This window comes from Falco peregrinus, chromosome 4 (genome assembly GCF_023634155.1).
Source record: "Falco peregrinus isolate bFalPer1 chromosome 4, bFalPer1.pri, whole genome shotgun sequence".
NCBI classification, from domain to species: domain Eukaryota; kingdom Metazoa; phylum Chordata; class Aves; order Falconiformes; family Falconidae; genus Falco; species Falco peregrinus.
Window position 1 is genome coordinate 117979588 of NC_073724.1, and position 23100 is coordinate 118002687.

The following is a 23100-nucleotide window of genomic DNA, read 5'->3' on the forward strand; positions in this document are numbered from 1 at the left end:
CTGAGGTGGTACAAGGGGGAAGAAGGAGATTTTAACCGTGTGTTTGCACAGGCAATCTCTAGCCACGGGGTGGAAGGGTGCAGGGATACTGGTGTGGAGGTAAAACCGCTGTTCTAATTGGGATCGCCTCAATTAAAAGTCAGGACTCCTGCCTTTTTTTGTGGGCAAGACACACTTTCCTCACCCTGGCAACAACAGAAAAATAGCATCTTGGAAAAACGTGAGATTCCCTTCTGGTAGTAGGCAGAGAGGGATAAACAGTTGCTGAGCATCTCCCTCCCCCCTTTTCTTGTTTAATATACTTTATTCATCTGTAAGTTGTAGTGAGTAACTTACAGCTACTGTCTTGCCAGACTGCATGAATTATAGATGGCTCTTTTATGAGTTTTCGTGTTGACTCCAGCAATTAGTATGCATTGGACATGGTTATCTTTATGGCATCTACTGTAGCGTAGGTTTCAGCTCCTCTGACTTTTTAATTGCTTTCTGTTTTAGCAATCAGTCATCTGCCTGTCTTGCTAAGGAATGCAAAGAAAACACAACTAGCTTGATAGAAACTTAAGAGTTCAGCATGGAGCAGCAGCTTTGAAATGATGTGGTTTAGCAGAAGGAAAAAGTACATAAATAGAGTATCTTTGTTCTCTTTCTCTCTCTTCCCCCCCCCCCCCCCCCCCCCCCTTTGGTGTGTGCGTTACAGTAGTGCTGGAAGGCTCTGCGCATGTTGAGGTCCCGCTCTGCTAGATAAACGGCTCAGGAACCTGCACCTGTATTACAGGAAAACAGATCAGCAGACCTGCATGGATCTTTGAACTCTCAGACGCAGCTGTTGGCACCTGTGGGTGCCGCCTCCTGCTCAGTGCCTCCGCTTGCTCTGTCTTGAGCTGCCAAGTGGTTTCCTGAGCCTCTCGTCCCCTTGTGTGTGGTTGTCTGCCACTCCTTCCTGGCTGCAGAAGTGTTCCAGAGGTGTGAAAGGAGCGTTTGTCAGGTCTGCTGGTGAGGCCGGGGTAATCTAATTTAGCTAATGGCTTTCAAAAACTGATGGGGAGAGGGGCAGGGAGCATTTGAAGGCCACTGTAATTTGACGTATGGCAGTTGCAGGTTACGGTACCTAATAAAACTTTTCATAAGTCCTGTGTGCTGAGACCACTCAAACTTTCAGTTCAGGACTCCCAAATGGCTGCAGAAATAATAGTCCTACATCATGGCTATGCCTTCCTAGTGGTGTCTGTGGGGTTTGGTTTGAGTGCTGCTATTTTAATATGTAGTAGTGGAGAATAATTGTGTCTGCAGCTAAAATGCATTCCCTCCTCTGACTCCAGCTGAAAAGTTCACGTGCTGTTTCATTGCTTCCGCAGCTCACTTAATCGTGCCGTGGAAACATAAGATGACTTTCTCCAAGCAGAGTTGTGCTGGTGTGAAGGGAGTAACTCGGTCCGGTGACGCTTTGCATTCCTGTTGGGATGGATCACGCCGAGTGACTCAACCTCCGTGGCGGAGCGCTGATGTTCCGCTGGCTGGGGAAGCACTTGCCTGGTGCTTTGAATTTGAGCAGAGCCCTGCACAAGGGGGGTGGTTTAAAGCCTGCTTACATGTGAATCGGCAGGAGATTATTTTAGGAAGAGGAGAATTTGTACAGTCAGCTAGGCTATGGTGAGGGAGGCGGCCACCCCCGTAAACTCTCGCTATGGCTCTGTGTTCCAGGCTCTCAGCTCTGCTGTAAAGCCCTGGAGAGGTGGCCGTAATTCTGCCAGAACGGGGTTTCATCCACATACTTTGAAGACAACACAAGTTTCAAGTATAATGATGCTGAGTTTGGGGATAGACTGTGTCACTGTATCACAGTGGAAGGTCTCATGTAAACAGATTTTTGGCTTTCCCTTTAAATATGTAGTGGGAAAAGGTACTTGGGAACCTTGTAGGATAGTGCTGCTATTACAGGGGATAACTTCTGTAGAATCAGTCTCTTAATTTTATGGCTTGAAGGATTTCTCTCACTCCCATCTCCAAACATTAAGTAGCTCTTGTAACTCCAAATGTAAGACTTTGATGAGGAGAAAGATCTGAGAGCTCGAGCAATGAAGAAGAAAGGAGAGGGTGAGCTAGAGGCTTTGCCCACGTGACAGTTGCAGGTATCAAATAGTTGTAAAACAATATTGTTTGTTTGTTAAACCATGTAAGTTCTCAGCAGTTACTTGCTCATTCAGGGAATAACGTTAAGATAAACAAGAGCTTGTACTGCCAGTGTTTCTAGCCCTGTGGTAAAACTGTATTGTGTGCTCTCCTTTCCGACTGAGGGATTTTGAAAAACCCTCTGATATTGAAGATGTGAGCAGATGTCCCTGAGGTTTTGCACTGGTGGAATTGAAAGTGAGGATGCTTGACATCCAGGGGTTTGTCTTATGTTTTCATGCTGCCTTGGTTTTTGTTTGTTTGTTTCTTTCTTTCTTATGTTACTCTCTCCCCAACATTAGGCCAGTCTCTGCCTGTAATCTGGGTGGTGGCGATGGGTGTCTTCTCACTTCTTTTTCTCCAGCCTGCATTGCTGCTCTCTTCTCTTCCTTGTACTGCCCTTCGGTCTGATGTTGCCTCCATTCCCCAATACAGGAAACTTGACTCTGTTCCCAGCTTAGCCCTGTGCCTCTGACAGCAGGTAGCAAGGACTGATTCTCACCTACTCGCATCTCTGCTTGGTGGGAGAGGGACCCAGCAGTGAGGCAGTCTCCCCTGCCATCTCAGCCATGCCTGTGGCTCCAGGGAGACTGGCTGGTGGGGGAATCTTTGGGTGCACCTTTATTCAAACCCTTGGGGGGGGGCGGTGCGGGGTAAACCGGGGTGTTAGAGCTGCAAATGCGGTGCCTGCTCCTGGGGTGGGCTGTTTGGCAGGTGCAGAGCTGCGAACATTCATTTTCCTTCTGTTTCCTTATTTGCGGCATATTCCTAGCACCCTCCCAGCAATTTGTGTTCTTGTGGTTAAATAAGCATCAATGCAAAGAATGCAGCTCTTACGTGGCACTTCGGCTTATGTTTCACATGTTTTAGTGGTGCCAGTTCAGCACCAACTGCTGCCACTGCGATGTGCAAAGCCTGTCAGTAAGGCCTCCATATCTTCGTGTCGCACAAAGTTATGTGCGCAGCAGTGGCTGCCAAGTTTACCGGTTGGGTTTTAGTTTGGGCTTTTGTTTTCCCCTCTGCTTAAACAAGGAGAGTAGTTGTTTGCACCGTTTCATGGCTGGCACTTCTGCTGTTGCTGAGTTCTGCTCTGTTTTGTGCTGGAGAATGGCATGAGGCTAAAGCATGAGCGATGGGCGATGCACGGGGCATGTGCCAAAACACGCCCAGATAAACGCACAGCAAATTTCCCCCTACCCCTCCTGAATGCCCAGGCTGTCCCACCGTTAAATCAATACTCCACATGCAAGTCTGTCATTTAAAGTTCCAGTGCATAGTTGTGTTGGGAGGAAGCAGGGCTGGGCTCAAACCTCTTCCGAAGCTCCCTGTGTGTGAAGGCTTGTCCCAAAGCCTTACGGGCTGCGCAGTGCTGCCAGCCCTCCCGGTGCAGAGCAAGTGTGAAGAAACTGGGAACCAAACAAGTGGACAAGAAGGTGGAGCTGCAGACCAGCGACAGCTTCGTGGGTGACAGCTGGGGAACCGCTGCTTTCAGCAAAGCCTTAACACATCGCTGCTGAGTGCCTTCTGCAGGCGTCCTTTGCCTGCCTTAGCTCCCTGCAGCTTTAAGAGCAGCGTGCCCTGGGTCTGCATCTTGCCAGTTAGGCTGAGCATCAGTAGCTTGGCCAAAGAAGACTTTAAAGGCTGGCTGGGTGGTGTGTGGTCATAGAACTGTGGTATGGTTGTGGGATCTCTTTGGGGTATGACCCAGTGCGGTTCCTCTAAGTCCATCCTGTGGAAAAGTAGCTCCCTGGAAGCTAGCAGTGACCTCGGCTTTGTAACTGGACTTCTCACTTGTGGTTTGCTCTCCACTTTTGACTTTCTGCTACCCAGTAACGAGCAAAGCATCTTCCCTTACTGTTTGTGAAATCTGTAAAGCTGTTGCACTGCATTTCCCACCCGAACAGAAACTGTTCCTGCTTTGGTCTTTGTTCTGCAGTTAACTCCCAACTTTCTTTTGAGAACATAATGCAAACAAATTCCAGTTTCCAGAAGGATCTCGCTGCAGCCAGGCTGTGTCTGAAGTAATGCTGATCTCATTTGGGTGGAACAAACGAGTTGTTGCAGAATAATCTATTACCCTGCTCCAAAGCTTCCGTCTTCAAATCCGCACAGCAGGGATTATTTACTTAAGGATTTGTGTGTGTGTTGGGGATCTAGTTTTGTTTGACCCTTCCAACAGAACAAAATGCAGCCAGCTTCCCGGCGGTTTGAACTGCGCCTGAAGCGTGCCGCTATTGCAGAAAGGCCAGGGCGGCTCGGGATCAGCGAGGGTCATGGCACTGCATCCGAGGTGACGTGGTGCGGCTCTGTGGCTTCCTGCCTGTTGCTGCCTCCCAACCAGTTCAGCAGCCTTTTAGCAAAGGAGCCCGAGCGGCTCCATCGGAACTCATGGAGTGCAAACTTCAGCCTCTCCATGTCGTGCTGTGTTGGAGACCAATATGAACCTCTTGATGTAGTTTTTGGTGGAACTAGTATGGTTCTGAGAGGCTTTATGAGCTTGGCAACTTGTTGGCTCCTCTTGGGCATCCCTGCTCTTCGCTACCTTGTATTAATCATCTGGCTCCCTGCCCTGCACTTACTATCCATGGTTTGCTTGAGAATTGGCTGTATCTTGAAAGAAGCTTTTCCTAATGATCAATAACTGAAATGCTTGATCATAGTCACGTTAACAGAAAAAAATTTGGAACTTGAGTAGAATTTGTTGTGCTGACACCGAGTCTGTGTAGATCCGAGGCTACAGGCTGGTCTGCAAATACCTGCTGGTGATTCATTTGGCAGTGTGAAATTCCAGTTTACAAAAAATAAACCAACAAGCCTTCTTATTTCTTTTCTTTTTCCTGTTTTTAGTAACGGCCTCCCCAGCTGAAGATGTCTAACAATGGTGTTGAAATGGAAGACAAACCGCCCGCACCTCCAATGAGAAATACCAGCACTATGATTGGATCGGGAAGCAAAGATGCTGGGACTTTAAACCACGGCTCAAAACCTTTGCCTCCCAACCCAGAAGAAAAGAAAAGGAAGGACCGATTTTACCGATCTATTTTACCAGGAGATAAAAGTGCGGTATTTTGCCTCCTCTTATAAAACTTCTGTCTGAATGTTGCTCCGAATGACCTTAATTGAGCACCTGATGCTTAGTTGTGGTTTAGGTTTTAGAAAATGTTGTGTGTTTGTTTCCTGTACAACTGTCTTGGTCATTTTGGGGTACATAAGGTGCTGGCTGTAGGTCTGTTTTTTTTCTAATGAATATTCCTGCCACATTTAATCCACCCTGCGTGCTCTGTTTCATGCCTTCCCCCCACCCCCCTTAAATTGTGATAACAGTGCCCCTGAAGACTGGGACTAGCTGTGCCACTTCCCAGACTGACTTGTCCTTAATGATCTTGAAAATCAGAAATTTTTGTACCAATTACGAGCTGGCCAATTAAAGTTGGCATCGGCAATTGCTTTGTGGAGAGCAGAGGGAGGTCTTGTTTGATTTGTTGCTTTAAACAGCAAATCATTTGAGTTAAGCATGACTAACAGGCCATCTCCTGCTAAGCCTGTCATATGTTACTGCGTGGTCATTTAGTCTGTTTTAGTGTTTGGGTCAGGCATTGTCTACTTGCCATGAAGAATAATCCGTTACTGCAAATTTTTGCACATTTTGTGTGAACTGTTGGAATTTTCTGATGTTACAGGGATTGTAACAGATGGAAATGGAGATAGGAACTGTGAACTTTACATGAAATGCTAATTTTTAAGATCCAGGATATTTAAAAATCCTCTCTCTTGCGAACCTTTTGAAGTGATAAAAGAAGAAAACCACCTCCATCCCCTAATATATGCTGGTTTCTTTTTATATCTGACCTATTTTTTGGAGTTCCTCTTTCTAATACATCAGCTTTTTTGTAGAATCTGCATTGCAATGGTATTTGGACACTGGGTAACTAAATCAAGCCCTTGGTATCTTCAGCTTCCTGGGCTTCAGGAAGGAGGCTGCCTCCTTAATTGTTAGTGAAAAGATTAATGGGAGTGATGGTTTTTCTTAGCTAAATAAGCAAAATGTAGGTTTATTTTCTACAAAATACAGCAGCATTCATTATTATTTTTATTATTGTTGTTGTTATTATTATCTAATACCTTCAGCAACTTGGATTTGTTTTACGAATGTAGATTTTTGAATCTGCAGTCCAGAAAGCCATGAACTCAATGTTAAAAGTTTGCCAGATCCTGCTTAGAACTTGTCATTATGAGTATTAATCCTAAAAAGCTGCAGGAATTTTTTTGTTGGCTTACTTAGGGGAGTGGGGTTTTTAAATCTCTAGGCTCAACAGTTGCAGAGAACAAAGAAATCACCTGAAATTTATAGGCAAGTGAAATACAACCTGAAATGCTAGTTTGAACTAAAACTTGGATTTTAAAGGAGAGCTGCAAAAGTGAACGGTTTGGGTGAAATCAGCAGACAGACTGCCGCTGATCTGAAGATGCCTGTGTTCGCTGAAGATTGGCCAATGTGACAGATGCTTCGAGGCATGAGAGATTTTTGTTTAGCCAAGCCCAGCAGAGCCTTCTGTTGCAATACACCTGCCCAAACAAGAATGGTTGCTTCTGTCCTCTAATTCCTGTCAAGAAAAAATACCTATAACGCTGTCACCTTCACTTCAGATTGGTTGATTTTCCTCTCAGGAAAGCTTCTAATCCATCATGACAACTGAATTCCTAGTGCCTCCTGCTGCTTAAGCGTTAATAAAATTCCCAGGTGTTCAGATACCTCTCTTTGGGTTGTGCCTGAGATAATTTGAGTGTTCTTAGTTTGACTGGACTAAGAGGCGAGTTGGTTTCCATTTAGTTAGAGGAATAGAATTCTGGGCAAGTCCAAGACCTCTGATCTTCGTCCAGGGAAGCCAGTGATTTGCATTTAACCTCTGCTGGGGTTGTAAAGAGCCTGTGAAGATCTGAAATGCTTGGTGGTTAATTTGGCCAGCAAACATGGACGTGGGCTTTTATGCTGTAGCCTGAGAGCTGTTGAAGTCAATGCTGTCAATCCCTTTAGCGAAGCGGTAGCTGTTTAGGCAGGGAACATTACTGGGGCAGGCACTTTACGAAGGATGGGTGGGAAAGATGGTGAAGGGATTGTGCTTGATGCAAAGGTGCAGCTCAAACACGTGGGGTCCTGCTGTGGAGCAGGCAACAGACTTGTTGAGAGCTTGTGGGTCCAGATCAGAGGAGAGGCCAACAAGGCGAGGGGGCTATCTTGAGAGCATCTTTTAGAGGTTGCTGGGTCAAGAAGGGCAGTTCTATCTGAAGGTGCTTTGGAAAGTCTTTTGCATTGTGCTACCCCTCTGCATGAACAGAACTGTGGTGTAAAGGACGCATAGGGTTTAAATCCTGGGCCTCATAGGTGTTTGCATGCTTCCATTGAGCTATGACCCCTTGCCAGGCTGCTCTGGAGGTGTCGTGCTCTGCCTGCAAAATTTAGGGTGTAATTTATAGTCCTGATTCCTCTGTCCCAGCCTAAACTCCCAAAACTGACAGTTTATTTTAAATAATAAAAAAAACCTAATAATAAACTAAACACTAGGTGGGTTCTATCCAAGTGGATGCAGAGCTTCGTGACTTGGTGCTTTCAACAGGAGCTGTGAACATCTGAAGTTTCTGGGGCTCAGGGCTCATCAGTGTCCCAGCTGAGAGTGTGAATTTGGCATGAACGTGGCACGTTTAGCAAATCTGAGCTTTGCTGAGCTCACTCGCAGCTGCCTTCCGGAGGGTTTTACCTACAAGGTGACAGTTTGCAGCGCCTGGGAGCCCTTTTTGTGGTGACAGGAGGAGCACTTTACTTAACATTACCAGTGGAGGAGACCTTTCTCATCTCCCTATGCTTCGGGACGGGCTCACAGGCTTACTTCATGGTGAAACATTGTGCTTCATAGTTGCAGCCCAAGTTGCCAGAGCATCATAAGGAAACTTTAGGGGTGGCTCTTCTAACAGTGTCAAGCATGTGACATTTTGAATGAGAAGGTGGTAAAGGTGTTTGTTGGAATAAGGCCCGCCTACCACCAAGGGCTTTCTTAAACAGAGTTACCGTTTATGTTTTATTTATTTTTTTAATTTAAGATTCTTGAAGGCTTTTTGCCTCATTGCAAGGATAAGATAAGCACTGTAGAGGGGGATTAGGTGTTTAGCAGGACTGGGAGTGCCCATCTCTTTAATTCTTTTTATCTTATACCTGCTACAAATATCTGCTACAAAATGCAGTTATGTTATTAATGGTTTAATATGTTTAGGCTTTTAGATCTGTCAGAGTTTGGATCAAAACTTTCTGAAGTTCATTGTCCCCTGAGACTGCTGAAGGAAAATCTCGGAGTTCCTGTGCCAGCTTCATGTGGTTCACATGGTGGTGAATTCAGGCTGGGTGCTCTAAAACCCTGAGTGTGGCAGGCAGGCAGATGTAAAAAAGGGCACAGAGCAACTATGGTCCCACCTGCTGTAACGTTACTGCTAAGGCAAAGTGATTTTAGCTTGACTTTGTGGTAGCTGTCCCAAAGAGTTGTTGAGAGGCAGGGAAAATGCAAGGGGTTGACATGCTGCAGGAGATGGTCGCAGGAAACTAAGGTGGTTGGGAGAACATTAACTGCTTCAGGGGGATGAAAACAAAATAAAGCCGTAAATGCAGAAGAATCACTCCCTGATTTTATATTGCGGTGGCGCCATACTGGAACTCTCTGTGTTGAACGTGAGCAGAGAGCTGGAGTGTTGATGTGACAGAGGCTGTTAAGTTATTTAATCAGTCCCCCCAGAACTGTTCTGTTCCTCTGTGTAGGTGGGGCTAGTTCAGGCCATCATCTGCCTCTTTGGATAAGTTAGCAGTCAGCACTCATCTCCGTTTGCTGTTGAGTGGACGCTGCAACAGCTGGCGGCAGAGAAGTTTGTTGGGGTTTGCAGCAGAAAGCTCAGGCTGGCTGAATGCAGAAATAAAATTAAAAAACCCCAACAACCTAAGTGCATATTGACCTCTGGATAGCAACTTAATACCCTTAAGCTTTTTTAGGGATACGTTCAAATCTATTGTGGCAGTTGTCCTGGAGCATGTGTGGGTGTGCAGCACTCCTGCACCGTGGTGCTAGTACAGGTGCCCTGTTCCTCACCTGAGTGATGGGCTTCTGGGCTGAGCTGGGGAATGGACTGAGCCTCTAGAATATGGTGCCTCTGATGGCTGGCTCTGCATCTCTCTTCCTCTTGCCTTCCATCCACCGCTAGTGCGTGCAGCTCTTTCTGTATACCTGCTGGATGCAGCTGCTTGTTCCCTTTCTGGCAGGCTTCCATACTGCAGATGCTTACCATCTGCTAACCAGCAGCTGCTTCTATCTCCTTCTAGCCCCCCCTGCCCCTGGTGATGGCTCCTCCAGCATGGCACCTTTCTCTCCTCCTTCTCCTTGGCAACTCTGTCATTCTTCTGCGATTCAGCTTCCCCCATCCCCTTTGTTTGAAAAAGGGATCGAAAACAATCTGTTCCATCTTCACGTCCCAAATCTGATCCTTTTCTTCCTCCAAAATGACTCTTGTGCAGCACTAACTCTGTAATGACACAGAGAACGGTGCCAGAGCTGGCACTGAAGGGAACAGGATTTGGTCCTTTGGGGCAAGCCCTGACCATCTCTGCACAACTAACCACTATCTTAAATAACTGCAATATTGAGCATTAGCCTCACGGGTTTCTGAAGTACCTGGGGTTTGGTATTCATGTTGCCAAAAACGCACTGGAGAATGTCAGCCACGAAACAAATTCTGTTTGGCTTGAGATAAAAAAGTTAGCAGGTGGAAAACATAAGTGGTTTAGTCACCTTCTCCTGGCTCTGCTTATTTTATAACTGCAAGCAGCAGCAAATCTGAGTAGAATGTGCTTTGTTCTTAAACTGATCCTGATTTCTTGAGTACAGTAAATATTAAAAGGAAGGTGGAGTCCTTAATCATCATAAATATGGATGAATTTAATCCAAGGCATAATAATAATCTTGTTTGAAGACCTGACTTTAAAATGTGCAGGGTGCATCTGCTTTGCTTTATTTCCTTTCCTGTTTCTTCATGACTTCTGCTCCTCACCTGCCGGATTCTGCCCTCTTGCTCCGCGTCTTCAAAGCTTCTTATTAAAACCACATTTAGTTCATTTTGTGAGCAGTAAAATATAAATGATTTTGCTCATATAAGCTTTTGTAGCAGAAGCACACATGTTAAACTTGGTTTTCTTCATAAACTCTGTTTTGCAGAAGCAGCGTGAAGGAAGCAATTTATAAGCTGCGCTTGTAGTTAATTTTGTCCCTGTCAATATGAGAAGCAAGTGTATATTTAACAGCACATAATTTTTTTTTTTAAAAAAAGTTGATTAAAACAATGAATTAAAAAATGTGTTCAAAATTGCATGGCTTCCACTTACTGCCACTGTAGTGCTTTTGACTCAGACCTTCATAAGTTCGAGTGAATATTTTAGGTAAATAGCTCTTGTACTGTTGAGTCTAGCCCTACCAGTTGATATTTGAGGTACCCAAAATATCAGTTTCCTTGTCTTATCCTTGTCCTGCGTTACAGGACTTTTATTTCTGTTGTCCACTTGCTGTGGCTGCTCTTAAGTAACAAATTTTTTAAATTTGCAGTTTGTCTGCCTTAGATCGAAATCCTGTGACTAGCAAAAGGGGCATGCCGTTGGGTAGGTGAACTTGAACTTATTGGGGAGATTTTATTTCTTGATGGATTTATGGATTTTGTTGTTATTGTCTCTTCCAGCCAATAAAAAGAAAGAGAAAGAGCGGCCGGAGATCTCCCTCCCTTCAGACTTCGAACACACGATTCATGTGGGGTTTGATGCAGTCACGGGAGAATTCACAGTAAGTGAATCTGGAGGAAGAGAGAACTCTGTGGTTTGGCTTATTGCTGGGAGGAGCCAAGACCCATTAATCTTTTATATAGTAATGCTGGAAAGGCTATTACCATCATCTATTTTGCTCTCTTTTGAAACACATCTGCAGAGGTTACCCACTCGTTCCTGCTGAAAGACTGTCAAACTTGGCACATCCCGGGAGCTGGGCTGCCAGCAAACTTTTCCTTTCCCATTTTTTCGGTGATATGGACACCAAAACATGGTTTATCTCTCCACCCTTCCCCTCCCCTCCTCTTCTAGAGCTGGATTAGGTTTACAGCGTAGTCTGTGTCCACCAAGAGTTCCCCTTTAGGGCAGACACAGCTGTGCATAACTACTTATGACAGAATATGTATGTGCTGTCTTGAGGCTAAATGTCAATTAAAAAAAAAAAAAGCATAAAAGCATCTGGCATGCAAAGTACTATGAAGACAAGGGTTTTAATTAATCATATTATTATTCTTGATTGTGAGATAGTATTTCATAGCAGCAGCAGTTGTTTGTGAGCAAGCTGTTTTGACCTTTCTTTAATACGCTGCTTTTCAGGGGCTTTGCTCCCCTAACCTGAATCATGTGTACAGTTGTGTTTTGCATTTCAGTCTCTAGACTTGCCCGAGTTAGCCTAGATGTACCAGTGGGGCACTACCTCAGTGCTGTATCCAGCCCTCCTTTTGGACAAGGAGAGAAACTTTATTGATAAAGGATCCAAGTCACTTGCCACTTCATCTACACAGACTGTTATTCTTGCTGGCGATGAAAGGCACGAGTCTGGTTGTACTCCAGGTGTATTTATTTTCTGGCTGAAATGATTGTCCCTGTAACGGAATTCTGAGCTTCATACGTGAAGTTAACACCTCTGCTTTCCCAGCTGTGGTTACAACAGGCACCAAACCACTATTACCAAAGAACTCTAGGACTGCAACAAGACTCAAATGATGTTGCGTGTCTGTTGTGCTAGATGCTATACACTGTGTGCTACTTCTGTGGTCTTTCTTGGATATATAAATGTACGTATATCTATGGATGAAGGTGTTTTTTTTTGTTTTTTTCTTGCTTGAGGCTATTCCCGAGCTGCAGCATTTGGGTCTGCTCCTGTCTGGTTTTTGCCTTTTGGTTTTCCAGGGACCTGGGACTCACCCAGAGCCCCATGAGCAGAGTGGCATTTGCATGTCCACGTAAGGAACAAGTGACTTGTAACACAGGCAGTGGCTGGGAAGGTAGTGACCCACCGTCTCTTCCTTTCCTTTCCTTTCCTCTCCTCTCCTGTCCTCTTTTCTCCCCATTTCCCTCGCAGCACAGCATAACTCCAGGAACTGTGGCAGGACTGCAGCTGTGGCTGTGTGTGCTATGAGCTACGGTAGGCTAGCTGTGGGCTAACGAGGTATGTGTCCCCACAGGGAATGCCAGAGCAATGGGCGCGTTTGCTGCAGACTTCCAACATCACCAAGTCGGAGCAGAAGAAGAATCCCCAGGCAGTGCTGGACGTGTTGGAATTTTACAACTCCAAGAAGATCTCCAACAGCCAGAAGTACATGAGTTTCACAGGTACGTGGTGATTGTGTCATGCAGCTGCTTTGTCCAGCTTTCCATTATCATTGCATGTGGGGATTCTTTCGTTTAATGATTAAGTAGATCTGTCTTTTCAAGCAAGATGTGAATGAATTTCTCTGGCTGCTCAAGCACCCCTCTTCCTGTGAAATGTTCATCCTGATGCCCAGCATAGCTGCAAAAGAGGTCAATCAATTAGCTGAATCCCCAAAACACATTGGTTTTCTGAAACTTACAGTCAGCACCTGGAAGGCAGATCCCAGAGTGTTGGTGTTGCGATCCCAGTGATGAAAACCCTAAAGAAAACAGGCAGCTAAATTTTGCGCTAGTTTCAGTTTCCAGCATGGCTGTGGATGTTGCTTCGTGCATGCTCGGGGTGAGGGTCTTTCTGTTCCCACGTGCCATGATTGAGGAATATGTCTCAGTTGTTAATGCCTGATAACTGCTGGCTGGATTCCTCTAAAAATCAAAGCTGCTGAGGTTTTGTGCCTTCTTGGTATGGAGTACCTGCTCACTGGATGATTCCTGCAACCATTGCTCACCACTCCTTTTCCCTTTCAACTGTAACTCCTTCCCTTTCTAAATATTAACCCCTGCTTTGGCTCTTTTAAGAGGACAGAGCCATGTCACCAGAACTGGGATTAATTAGGAAGGCTCCAGGCAGGAATAAAAGCACAAATCTTCCCCATATGGGCCTGGAGAGTCCAACAAAACCCCACGGGTTGGCTTGTGGGGTCCTATGTTGCTATTTCAGGAAGTTTAGGTGGCTGAGACTGGAACATCTTGCAGGTCTTGGGCTAGCTACAGTGCCTCTGTTGGTATTTAACCCACTGAAAATATTTTGTATATATGGATGGAGGACAGTCTTCATTCAGGTGTTGCTCTCAGAGATTCCACCCTCCTGCAGCAGGGATTTGGGCCAGCTGCATTTGTCTGCACAATTCTTTTACCCTCTATTCCCGTATCTGCTGGGTGTCAGCTTGTTCTGGGGAGCTGACGGTAATGCCTAGGTTTAGGAGCAGCCCTTTTTCCTGCCCCTTCCGAAGGGATCTTGTCCCTTTCTCCTCTCCCCGCTGCTGCTGCGTTTACAGTTCATAATGGCATTACTTTCTGTCTTTTACAGATAAATCGACAGAGGATTACAATTCATCAAATACGTTGGTAAGCCTTATACTCACGTTCTGCCTCGAGCTTGGGGATTTAAAATCTTGCGTGTGAACTTTTCGTTTGTGTAGTGTTTTAAAATCGGAACATTATATATTTGTATAGTGCATACGTGTTTATAAAAACAGGCATGCTCCTTTCACTTTATTTGCAACTGTAGGAGAATTACGTAGGCAGAAGTAGCTTTTGTTAGCTAATAGAAATTAGTGAATTAATGAATAAAATAATTTGGTGGTTTGTTTTTTTTTCATAGAAGTCGATCTGTTACTGAACTTAGAATTTGATAATCACTCTGCTCTCAGGTTTTATGTCTCTGTAAACGTCTGTAATATAAAAAAAGTTTAATTACTAACCTTCAAGGTCTGATTGTCCCAAACTAATGTTGATTATTGTTGATTAACCAAACTAATCACAAGTAGAAAAAGAAATAAAAGGTTGTCCTCCTCTCTGCTTGACCTTTATTCTGTCCTTACCAGGGCAGGCATTACTCCCGTTTTGCTCTTTTAGGAGAGACAGTATGTTTCTGTATGTGTGTGTGAAATGGAAGAAACAAAACTTTAAATTTAAGATGATTCATAAACCCCCACAATTCCTTCATCTCTTGTTTTCTTACTGCTGTGCCATTATCTAGAGTTGGCTTGTTCTGCTTCCCTCCAGAGGCAGCATATCCAGATCTGACTGCTTCAGACTCTCTCCGAAAAGGAGAACGTTTCTGCCGTTGTTCATTATTACATGTCATAGTACATCAGTCCTCAGGAGTTTAGAATATCTGAGGCTGTTAGATTTTAAAGTAAAAACTGAAAAAAACAGTACTTGCCAGTCTACTGAGAGAGCCTGATGTTTTTGAAAGACACTGGGTAACCTTTAATTTTGGGGAAATTCAGGGAATTCCCAGTACACAGGTGGTTTTTCTTGTTGCTTTTAAGAGGCTAAGCTTTTGCATTATGTCAAGTGCACTTTAGCAATTGTATATCAGGGTCCTGGTGACTTCAAGTATTTTAGGTTCAGTGAAATACTGTGTTGCTTTGCCCCTCTAGAAGGAAAAAACTTCACTTTAATTTTTTTTTTTTCCTCCTGCCACTCTTGGGGAACTGATGATGCACAAGCAGAACTGGTCTGTCAGGTTGAGGAAGTTTATTTTGAAATGTTTATACCATAAAGGATGCCATGAAGTTCAAATCCAGTTTCAAATTTAAAAGGTTAAAAGTGACTTCGATTTCTAACTACAGTATTGCAAAAATATCCAGATACTTTTAACAAATAATAAAAAATCCTTGCTCCTATTTTCCATAAAGTTTTCTCTCTGTAAGCAATTTTGAAAGGATTTGAAAAGACGTTTCCAGACTTTACGGCCAGAATCTCTCATTACTTAGTTCTCAGTCACAGTACCAAAGCTGATGTTAACTTGACCTCCCAGCTTTTAGAGAAAATGTTGTTTTGATCGGAAATAAAACATTTAAAGACTAAAATTTCCAGTCTGCATGATCAGGGTTTGAAGCAAGCAGCAAAACGAAAGAGGGAACATAAATAGGGACAGATATTTCCAAACACAGATGGTGGCCCTGGAATTGCTGCGTCTGCCGTGTGGGTGTTGGGAAGGCAGCGAGAGCGCCCAGGTGGGTCCTTAGGAAGAGGATTGCCATCACATGGGCAGATGACAAGCACTGTCTGAACGGTTGCATCAGGCAGCGCTGGACTGCACCTCCATTTCCCACCAAGGCTCAGGATCTTTGGGGTTTGAATTTTTCAGATATTGTTACTCGCTCGCCTGTTCTGATTGCTCTTTGTCTGCATGCACTTCAGTGCAGCCACTCTTAAGAGCTCAATCCAATGTTTGTGATTTTGTTCACAACAAGCAACTGAGTTTTTATTTTTGCTCTTTCTGTAACCACGTGCAGAATGTGAAGGCTGTCTCGGAGACCCCTGCAGTGCCCTCAGTGTCTGAAGATGAAGATGATGAAGATGATGCAGCCCCACCCCCAGTGATAGCTCCACGACCTGAACACACAAAATCTGTGAGCAGAAATACTTCTTTCAGCCCCTGCTGCTGCAGTCACACTCGGGTCTTGACCGTGACCCCTCATGCACGCTTCAGGGCATGGTGCTGAGCCCTTCTGGGGAGCAAGAGGGAGGAGGTGGGAGCCATTCCTTCTGGCAGAGCACCTCTGTGTTATTGCCTGCCTGTTTGGGGTGGGGGGACCAGAGCGCCTTTGCTTGGTGACATTAATTGTTAACAAAGTAGCTATAGAAACACATCCCTGACAGCAACAGTAACAAGATGAATAGAAGTGTTTAAGTCTTCACCTGACTTGCACCTTTTTCTCAACAAAATTAGATATACACCCGCTCTGTGATAGATCCTATTCCTCCTCCTACCAGAGATGTGGCCACCTCTCCTATTTCTTCTCCTTCGGAAAACAGCACAACAGCGTCTGACATGCTGGTCAGGAACACGGAGAAACAAAAGAAAAAGCCAAAAATGTCAGATGAAGAGATCTTGGAAAAATTAAGTATGTCCCTATTTTTTTTTTCTTTAATTAAATTCCTGGTCCTGCTGTGTTGATTTCCCAAGATCTTAATAAGCTGAAATGTTTTGACATTCCCATTTTGAGTTCCCTTACTGAAGGCATTGCCTTGTGACTGTGTGCCAAAATTGGGGGCAGACGTGAAGGAGGAGAGAGCATAAATGTAAGCCGAGCACCTGTGATGCCAAGTGAAATCCCTAGGGAGTTACAAAACAAGCCCCGAACAAGTAACATCATCTTAACTATTTAGTCTGAGATTGTTCTGCATCGTGATATTATGTAGCTCAGGGTGGTGGATGATTATATTACAATGTTAGACATAAACTGTCTTAAAGATGGAGAGAAAAATGAATGCATCCCCAGATTCACTTTCCACAGTACCACGGTGTAAAGTGACTTGGTTATTTTAAAGTGCCTTAACGTTGTGGGTACCCAAATTAGTGGTTGTTTCTGAGAAAAAATTATTGTGTCTCTCTGTTGTGTCCTAGTGTCTTTAACAGTCCCTACCTTCAGTTCAAGCGCTCTTCTGCTGCCTGGTATTTTTGGGTTGTGCTGTGGCATATCCAACAGCTGACCCAGCTGTTCTGTGCAATTGGTTGTTTTTTGATTGATCCTCAGCCTGGGCCAGTTTTTATTAGGGTAGAGCCTTTCTAATTCTTTGAAGTCTAATCCTGTATTAATTACATACATGCCTTGCTTGTCAGTTGATGTAAATTGTGTTAGCACCGCTGCGGTCAGGCTGGTCTTGGCTGAGGGGATAACCCTAAAGGTCAGTATTTTAGGAAGCCAAGGCTAGTAGCAAGATGAGGGAAAATTTAATCTGAGGGTGTAGCTTTAAAAAAAAAAAAAAAAAAAAAAAAGCACCCGAGTACCTCATTCCTCTACATAAAGCCTAAATTGAATTGATGCCATGTTCACTGTAACCGCTATTGGAAAACTCATACACATTGTTTCAAAGCAGCGACTTCACCCACTTAATTAGCGAGACCTTTGTACCATTAAGGATTCAAGCCATTTTTGTGACCCGGTAGGGCAAGCAGGGACTCTGGGCAGGAAAGAAGTGCTATTCTAATACAAATACGCTCCTGTAATGAAGAGAAACGCAAGAGGTACTCTTAGGAGAGCTGGGAGGCAGATATGCCTTCTGATACCTTGCTTGCTCCAGCAAGTGGTATTCAGTGCTGAGCTGATTCTTTGGCATTGTGGGGTTTCATGACAAACATATGGGGGGTGGGGGGTAGGTTTGAACTTCAGTGACTGCTGTTAGGAGTCAGCTTTTAGATGTGGGCTAGTCAGAAACATGCAGTGAAGTTTTAATCCTGTTGTAAACTGATGAGTTGTGCAAAGGCATGCAACTTTTTCATGTTTTGGTTTGACATGTGAATAAAATGACTAAAATCTTAAAGCGTTACATGTATTTGCACATACTGAAGTCGTGCAAAGCTTAAAAGGAAGCTGGTAAATCTTCACCTCCTAGCGTTAACACAGCATTGGCGCAGACATTAATGAATCCTTGCCTGACTTTTTGGAAGGTAGGAAACATTACTCCATTTTACAGATGAGAGCATTAAACAGGGCAAGACTGGCAACTGCCTCTGTCACTGCAGCACTCGCTCCTGTCACTGCCTTGGGAAGCACTTGGCTGTCTTGCAGTCTGAACTTGTAGCCTGTGCTAGGCTTTGAGGGAAGGTTTACGAACATTTGTCCAGAAATACTTGTCCTCAGGGCAGACAGCGTTGCTTCCGTAATTGCACGGTGGGTTTTATGTAGTCAGATTTCTCTTCCCACCCTCCTCTCCAAACATGGGCCGTATTCCCTTCCTTTACCTCTGTCTGCTCTAAACCCTGTGGGTTTGGCTGCTCTCCAGCGGTGTCTGAAAATAGGCTGCTCCTACCCTGCTCGCTACTGGATTTCTTGGCCTAATGACCACGAGCAGTTTCCTTGCCAAGATGCATCTGTTTTGGCTCAGCCCTAGACCCCTGTGAAAGCAGCACCATGTCTTGGCAGCTCGAGTGACTTGCAAACACCAGCTGGGATGCAGCTCTGCATCCCTTGGTCCTGTTGGCCACCCTGGTGCTGTCAGAGGGGAGACTCGCTCCCAGCTGAGCTCCAGGAATTGTTGGCTCCGATTTCTTCAGCCTACAAAGGGTGTCATTCCTGCCTGTTGTAAGGGGTGTTAGGAGTTAGCAGTTAATGTTTGAGGGAGCGTTGAGCTTCAGTGATGCTTTTCCAGTTTACCCTTGGCAACTCGCTGTGCTGTTTGCAGGACTCTAGCGCATCCATGCAGCCTGCCCGCCGCCTGCTGTTGCGCTGAGAGCTCCCTCCCCTCCTACAGAAAACATTGCGTTCCTCGTGGGTACCAAATCCACCTTGAGCCTGAGCAGCCCCTCGCTGCCCTGTGCTTCAGAACACCAGGCAAAGTGGTTTTTCCCTCTGAGGGATGCAGTAATGTGCTTTCTTCTGGCTGAACAGCCACGTTAGGGGAGAAGGAGCTGAGATTGCCTCGGGTTGCTCTCCAAAACCACAGCAATGCTGCAGTCGCCTGGGAACTGCTGCTAAAACTGACTTCTGCATTCCTAGAAGAGCAGCTCAGCATTGCCCAGGCCAGGGGAGGTTTGACTCTGAAGTGTCTCTCCAGCTTCCCTCCTCAGTCTTGCAACCCAGTCGTTGGGTCAGTAATAGGTCGTGCCAGGACAGATATGTCACGAATACTTTTTTCTGCCAGAAATTGTTGTGGTATAAGGAAATCTTTGGCTAGATTTGCAACAGGCTGATGGCTCTAAGGTGAATGAGGTCCTGGCCTCCAAATTCAGAGGGCATTGCAGTGTAGGGACATCTTGTATCACCCAGCGGGTTGAAGCTGAGGGGTGACTTTTAAGTTGCAGGTTTCCAGCAAATAGTTGTATTATCTGCGTGAGGGCCATATGTCCCCATCTTCTTCCTAGCCGTGTGCAGTCGCTGGCTGCTAGTGAAGATTAAACATGTTTAATGTCTGTGTTTCACCATTTCTGAAGGAAAATACCTGGGAAAGGGGAATGCCACAGCTGGTATGTGTGTAAATAACTGAGGACATCCCTGGTGGTTGTGTGCCTCTGGATGGCTGACGCAGCGGTTTGCGAGGCTCGGCAGAGCCTGCTGCAGCCACGGGGCTGCTCCTAAAGTACAGTTGGTTCTTACAGCTGTACAAAAAAAAAGTACTTATAACATAACATCCTCTTGGGTATTTTTTTTTCTTTTGTAGGAAGTATTGTGAGTGTGGGCGATCCAAAAAAGAAGTACACATGTTTTGAGAAGATTGGACAAGGGTTAGTATACGAGTCTTCTCCGTCCTATAACTTTCCTTAGGCTAAGAAGGAAATGCTGAAACCAGGCTAAGTTAGCTTGCTGGAAAAGCTGTTGGTGATGCTTTGGAGAGTTTATTTTGGTTGGTTGTTTTTTTGTTTTCTTTTGGTGGGTTTTTTTGCCTTTTTTTAATTTGTTTTTATTTTATTGTTGTTTTGGTGGGTTCCACCCGCCCAGCTCTTCTCCCCTTCCTGGCAAAGCCTTGAGTCACAGGGACTGGAGGGTTTTTTTTGTGCAATTCTGTGTTAATATATGAAAATATGTCATTAGATGATCAGGTTGCTAAATATAGCAGCAAGCAGGGAAGGAACTGCTCGTTTTCAGTGTGCAAGACAATCTTCAAATTGCAGATTTGCTTTGTGAATCAACTCTCCTCGATGTGGTGGTGTGCGCCTCTTGGCAGGGTAGGGGGAAGCAGGGGCTGTGGGAGAGGCTGTAGGGGGGCAGATCAGTGCAGATCACTGAGATCTGCTGTCAGCTTCGTGTGCTGAGGCTCAGGCTCCCGTTTCCCTCACTACAAATGCCACATTTGTTTACTTCAGCTGATCCTATCTGCTCTGTAACGATGCTGGGCAGCATGCAAGCCAGGTCAGTGCAGTCATGCCAGTTTAAATGGGATCAGCTCACGGTCCTACAAGCTGTGCTACATTGCTGGTTTAGCAGGAGGAGTTTGGATGACCACAGTGTCCCTTATTAGGGGCTTTGTTCCCTATAAATTCTGTGGCTTTTGCTCCAACAGCAATCTTGGCTCAGCAATATTTCAGACAGTATTTACCACTGGAATTATTGCATGAAAAGGAATGGGACTGAGAGCACTTCAGAGAGACAGGTGGGAAGGGGCATGTGTTAAGCTCTCAGTCTGCTATAAGGCACTAATAAATGTCAGGTTTTGTTGATTTTTTGTTGTTTTTTTGTTTTTGTTTAGAGCCTCAGGTACAGTTTACACAGCGATGGATGTAGCTACAGGACAGGAGGTAAGTGCTGCCAGAATACTACAGCAGTGGATTTTGGATTGTGTCCCTAAAAGTTCAGGTTGATGCTACAAAATAAAGACTGTCTTTCAGGGGTTCATGACATCTTACTTTAAATGAGGTATTTATTTACTTGCTAATGAGGCGTGGTTGAGTGGTCTGAGCAGAGAACTGGATAAGATGATTTCCGAGGTTTTGATTCCTGAATAATTTCATGTGTGTAAAGAATCCTTCTGTGACCACAAAGGCTAGAAGCAAATGTTCAGACTGGATGGTTCCTCAGCAGAAGTGTACTTCTTCATCCCCAAGACTCCTGCCTGTCCCCACTTAAACTCTTTTATATGCCCTCTGCTCCTTTGCTTCCTACACTTGTACTAGTTGACTTGCATAGAAATAATTCCTCTCCCACTCTTTGCCCACTTGCTTTCCGCCCTTGAATTGAGAGACAAGGAATGTCTATCTGCCTGTGTGCAACCCCTCTCAGCCCCGAATACTGAGAGGTGCCCTGCGTATTGCCTGCGTGCATGATGAACTAGTAGTGACGGATATGCAGCATCTGTGGAAACCATCATTGCTAGGTGGGGGATTTTTAAAGAGGAGAGTGTATGCATTATTCCAAACATATTTATGGAAGTCTGCAGCAATGCATGACGCGTATCTGCTTAGCATTTGTACAATGTCAGGATTATCCGCCAGGAAATTTCATAATTGTGCTTTTTGCTGAAACTCCTTCACCCCCTTTTCCATTCTGGAAGAATTAATACAGTTTAATTGCAGCCTCTGAGGGAGAGGCATCACATTTGTTTTGAAGCAATGAGAAATTTTTTAGGAGGAGGAATTCCTTTCTCGGTTTTCTGCTTGCTTTATCGACCACTTCAGGGACTCCCCGGTGAATATTTGAACACTTTATTACAACAGACTTTTAAATCATTCCCATTACACTAGTGTGATCAGGCCTTGTTTTTTTAAATTTGCACTTGGGGTTGCTGTAACCTAGGCATGCTGTTGGCATGTTCCTTTCTGTGAACCGTGCTGCTACCAATCCTTGCACCTCAGGAGCTCGGTGAACGGCAACACAGTTTGGAAGCACTGGAGGGAAACTCCTTTATTTTGCACTATAACCCCTTGGGCAGCTCCCAGGGTTAGGAAGCTTTTCACTGATGATGGCTCCAGTATACCCGCAGCTGTTTATTTTGTATCCTAATGCACGGGACAGTCTTAGATAGGGAAAATGCCCCTGTATGGGCGTGGACAGTGGACCTACCTCTGAACAGGAGTGAGGAGGTACAGGAGCCTCTTTGGAGCTCTTTCAGTAATGGCCTGGGATTTCTTTCTCTGCATCAGATGCCTTCCCTCTCCATCTTTCATTCTCCTCTCTGGTCTAGCGCAAAGAGCAGCACGGCATTTGCGTTTTTGTCTTCTTTAAGTGCTGTTTGGCAGCCCTTGTGAATACTGTGGGAAAACAGCATAGTGTCTGTCTGTTGTTGCCTTCTCATGTGTTGGGATTTTTCTATCGTCTCCCCTGCTATACTACCAAAATGCTAATTGTATCTGTCTATATTGGCACTCTGTGGCTTGTTTCTTTTAATCCTTGCTTTTGTGAGCTGGAGTTACTGGCTCCGATCCATTTGCCTAGGCCTCTTTCTCTGCAAGGAGCAGTTTTGTAAAGATATAATTACTTTTCATTCCCTTTGCCTAAATATTGTACCAAATAAGAGTTGAGCTGTAGCATCTATGGAAGTGTTTCTGCCTCCTGCTGTGCTGAGTAGTCTTACCAATCTGAAGGCTTCTCTGAGGGCCAGGTGGTCTCACGAAGTACCGGTAAGAGTTGAAAACATGTTGTACCCTCCTGCTTTCTGTATATGTACATGCCGAGTAGGTATCCCGAAGCAGACGGAAAGCTACTAAGCCAAAGGGCTACAACTAGCAAATCCATCCCTGTTGCCCTTAACAGGGCATATCCCTTATGTCTGGGGATAAAGCTGAATCCAATGCACTTGTTTTCAGCTTTTTATCTAAAAATTGTTGCTTCTTTCCCCCAGGTCTTGCTGTGACAGAAAGAAACAGAATTACCACCTTGAAGTACTAAGCTTAGGCTACGTTATTTATCCCCTCCATGCATGGCGAACCTGCTGTAGATTTCTAGAAGCAGGAATTTGCAGGGGAGCAGCAAAAAAACACTAAAGAACTTCCAGAAACATCCAATCCAAAACAAAATGAACAAGATTCCTTTAAGAAATAAAATGTTTTTGACGTATTTGTCCATACTAGGGTCTATACTACTTGTTACCAAGAAGCTGTAGATGGAGACTGCTATCCAACTGTGACATAAAGGTCCAGTATGAAAATAGTAACTCCCCTCGTACTTTTGGGCATGAGGTATCTTCCAATATGTGTTGAAATGGACTGGCTGCAGGAACTCACAGAGTTAGTAAATGGCTGAGCAACCTGTGCTGAAAAAGTGTTTTCCCACTTCACATGAATGTGG

At 44.8% G+C, this 23100-nt stretch overlaps 1 protein-coding gene across 9 annotated transcripts in view; it reads left to right on the forward strand.

The window, feature by feature from the left end:
• PAK1 (p21 (RAC1) activated kinase 1) overlaps window positions 1-23100 on the forward strand; it is a 73567-nt gene that overhangs the window by 37231 nt on the left and 13236 nt on the right. For 6 of the 9 annotated variants that reach the window (XM_055802300.1, XM_055802304.1, XM_055802296.1 and 3 more), the window contains 8 exons: window positions 5017-5227; window positions 10930-11030; window positions 12460-12607; window positions 13734-13771; window positions 15673-15789; window positions 16110-16284; window positions 19541-19604; window positions 20567-20615. In XM_055802300.1, the coding sequence (XP_055658275.1) occupies window positions 5038-5227; window positions 10930-11030; window positions 12460-12607; window positions 13734-13771; window positions 15673-15789; window positions 16110-16284; window positions 19541-19604; window positions 20567-20615 (882 nt within the window). In that variant the 5' untranslated portion in view covers window positions 5017-5037. Of the gene's footprint in view, window positions 1-700; window positions 1005-4489; window positions 4622-5016; window positions 5228-10929; window positions 11031-12459; window positions 12608-13733; window positions 13772-15672; window positions 15790-16109; window positions 16285-19540; window positions 19605-20566; window positions 20616-23100 lie in introns of those variants that run through there. The other 3 variants (XM_027777910.2, XM_055802302.1, XM_055802303.1) reach the window with 3 other exon arrangements.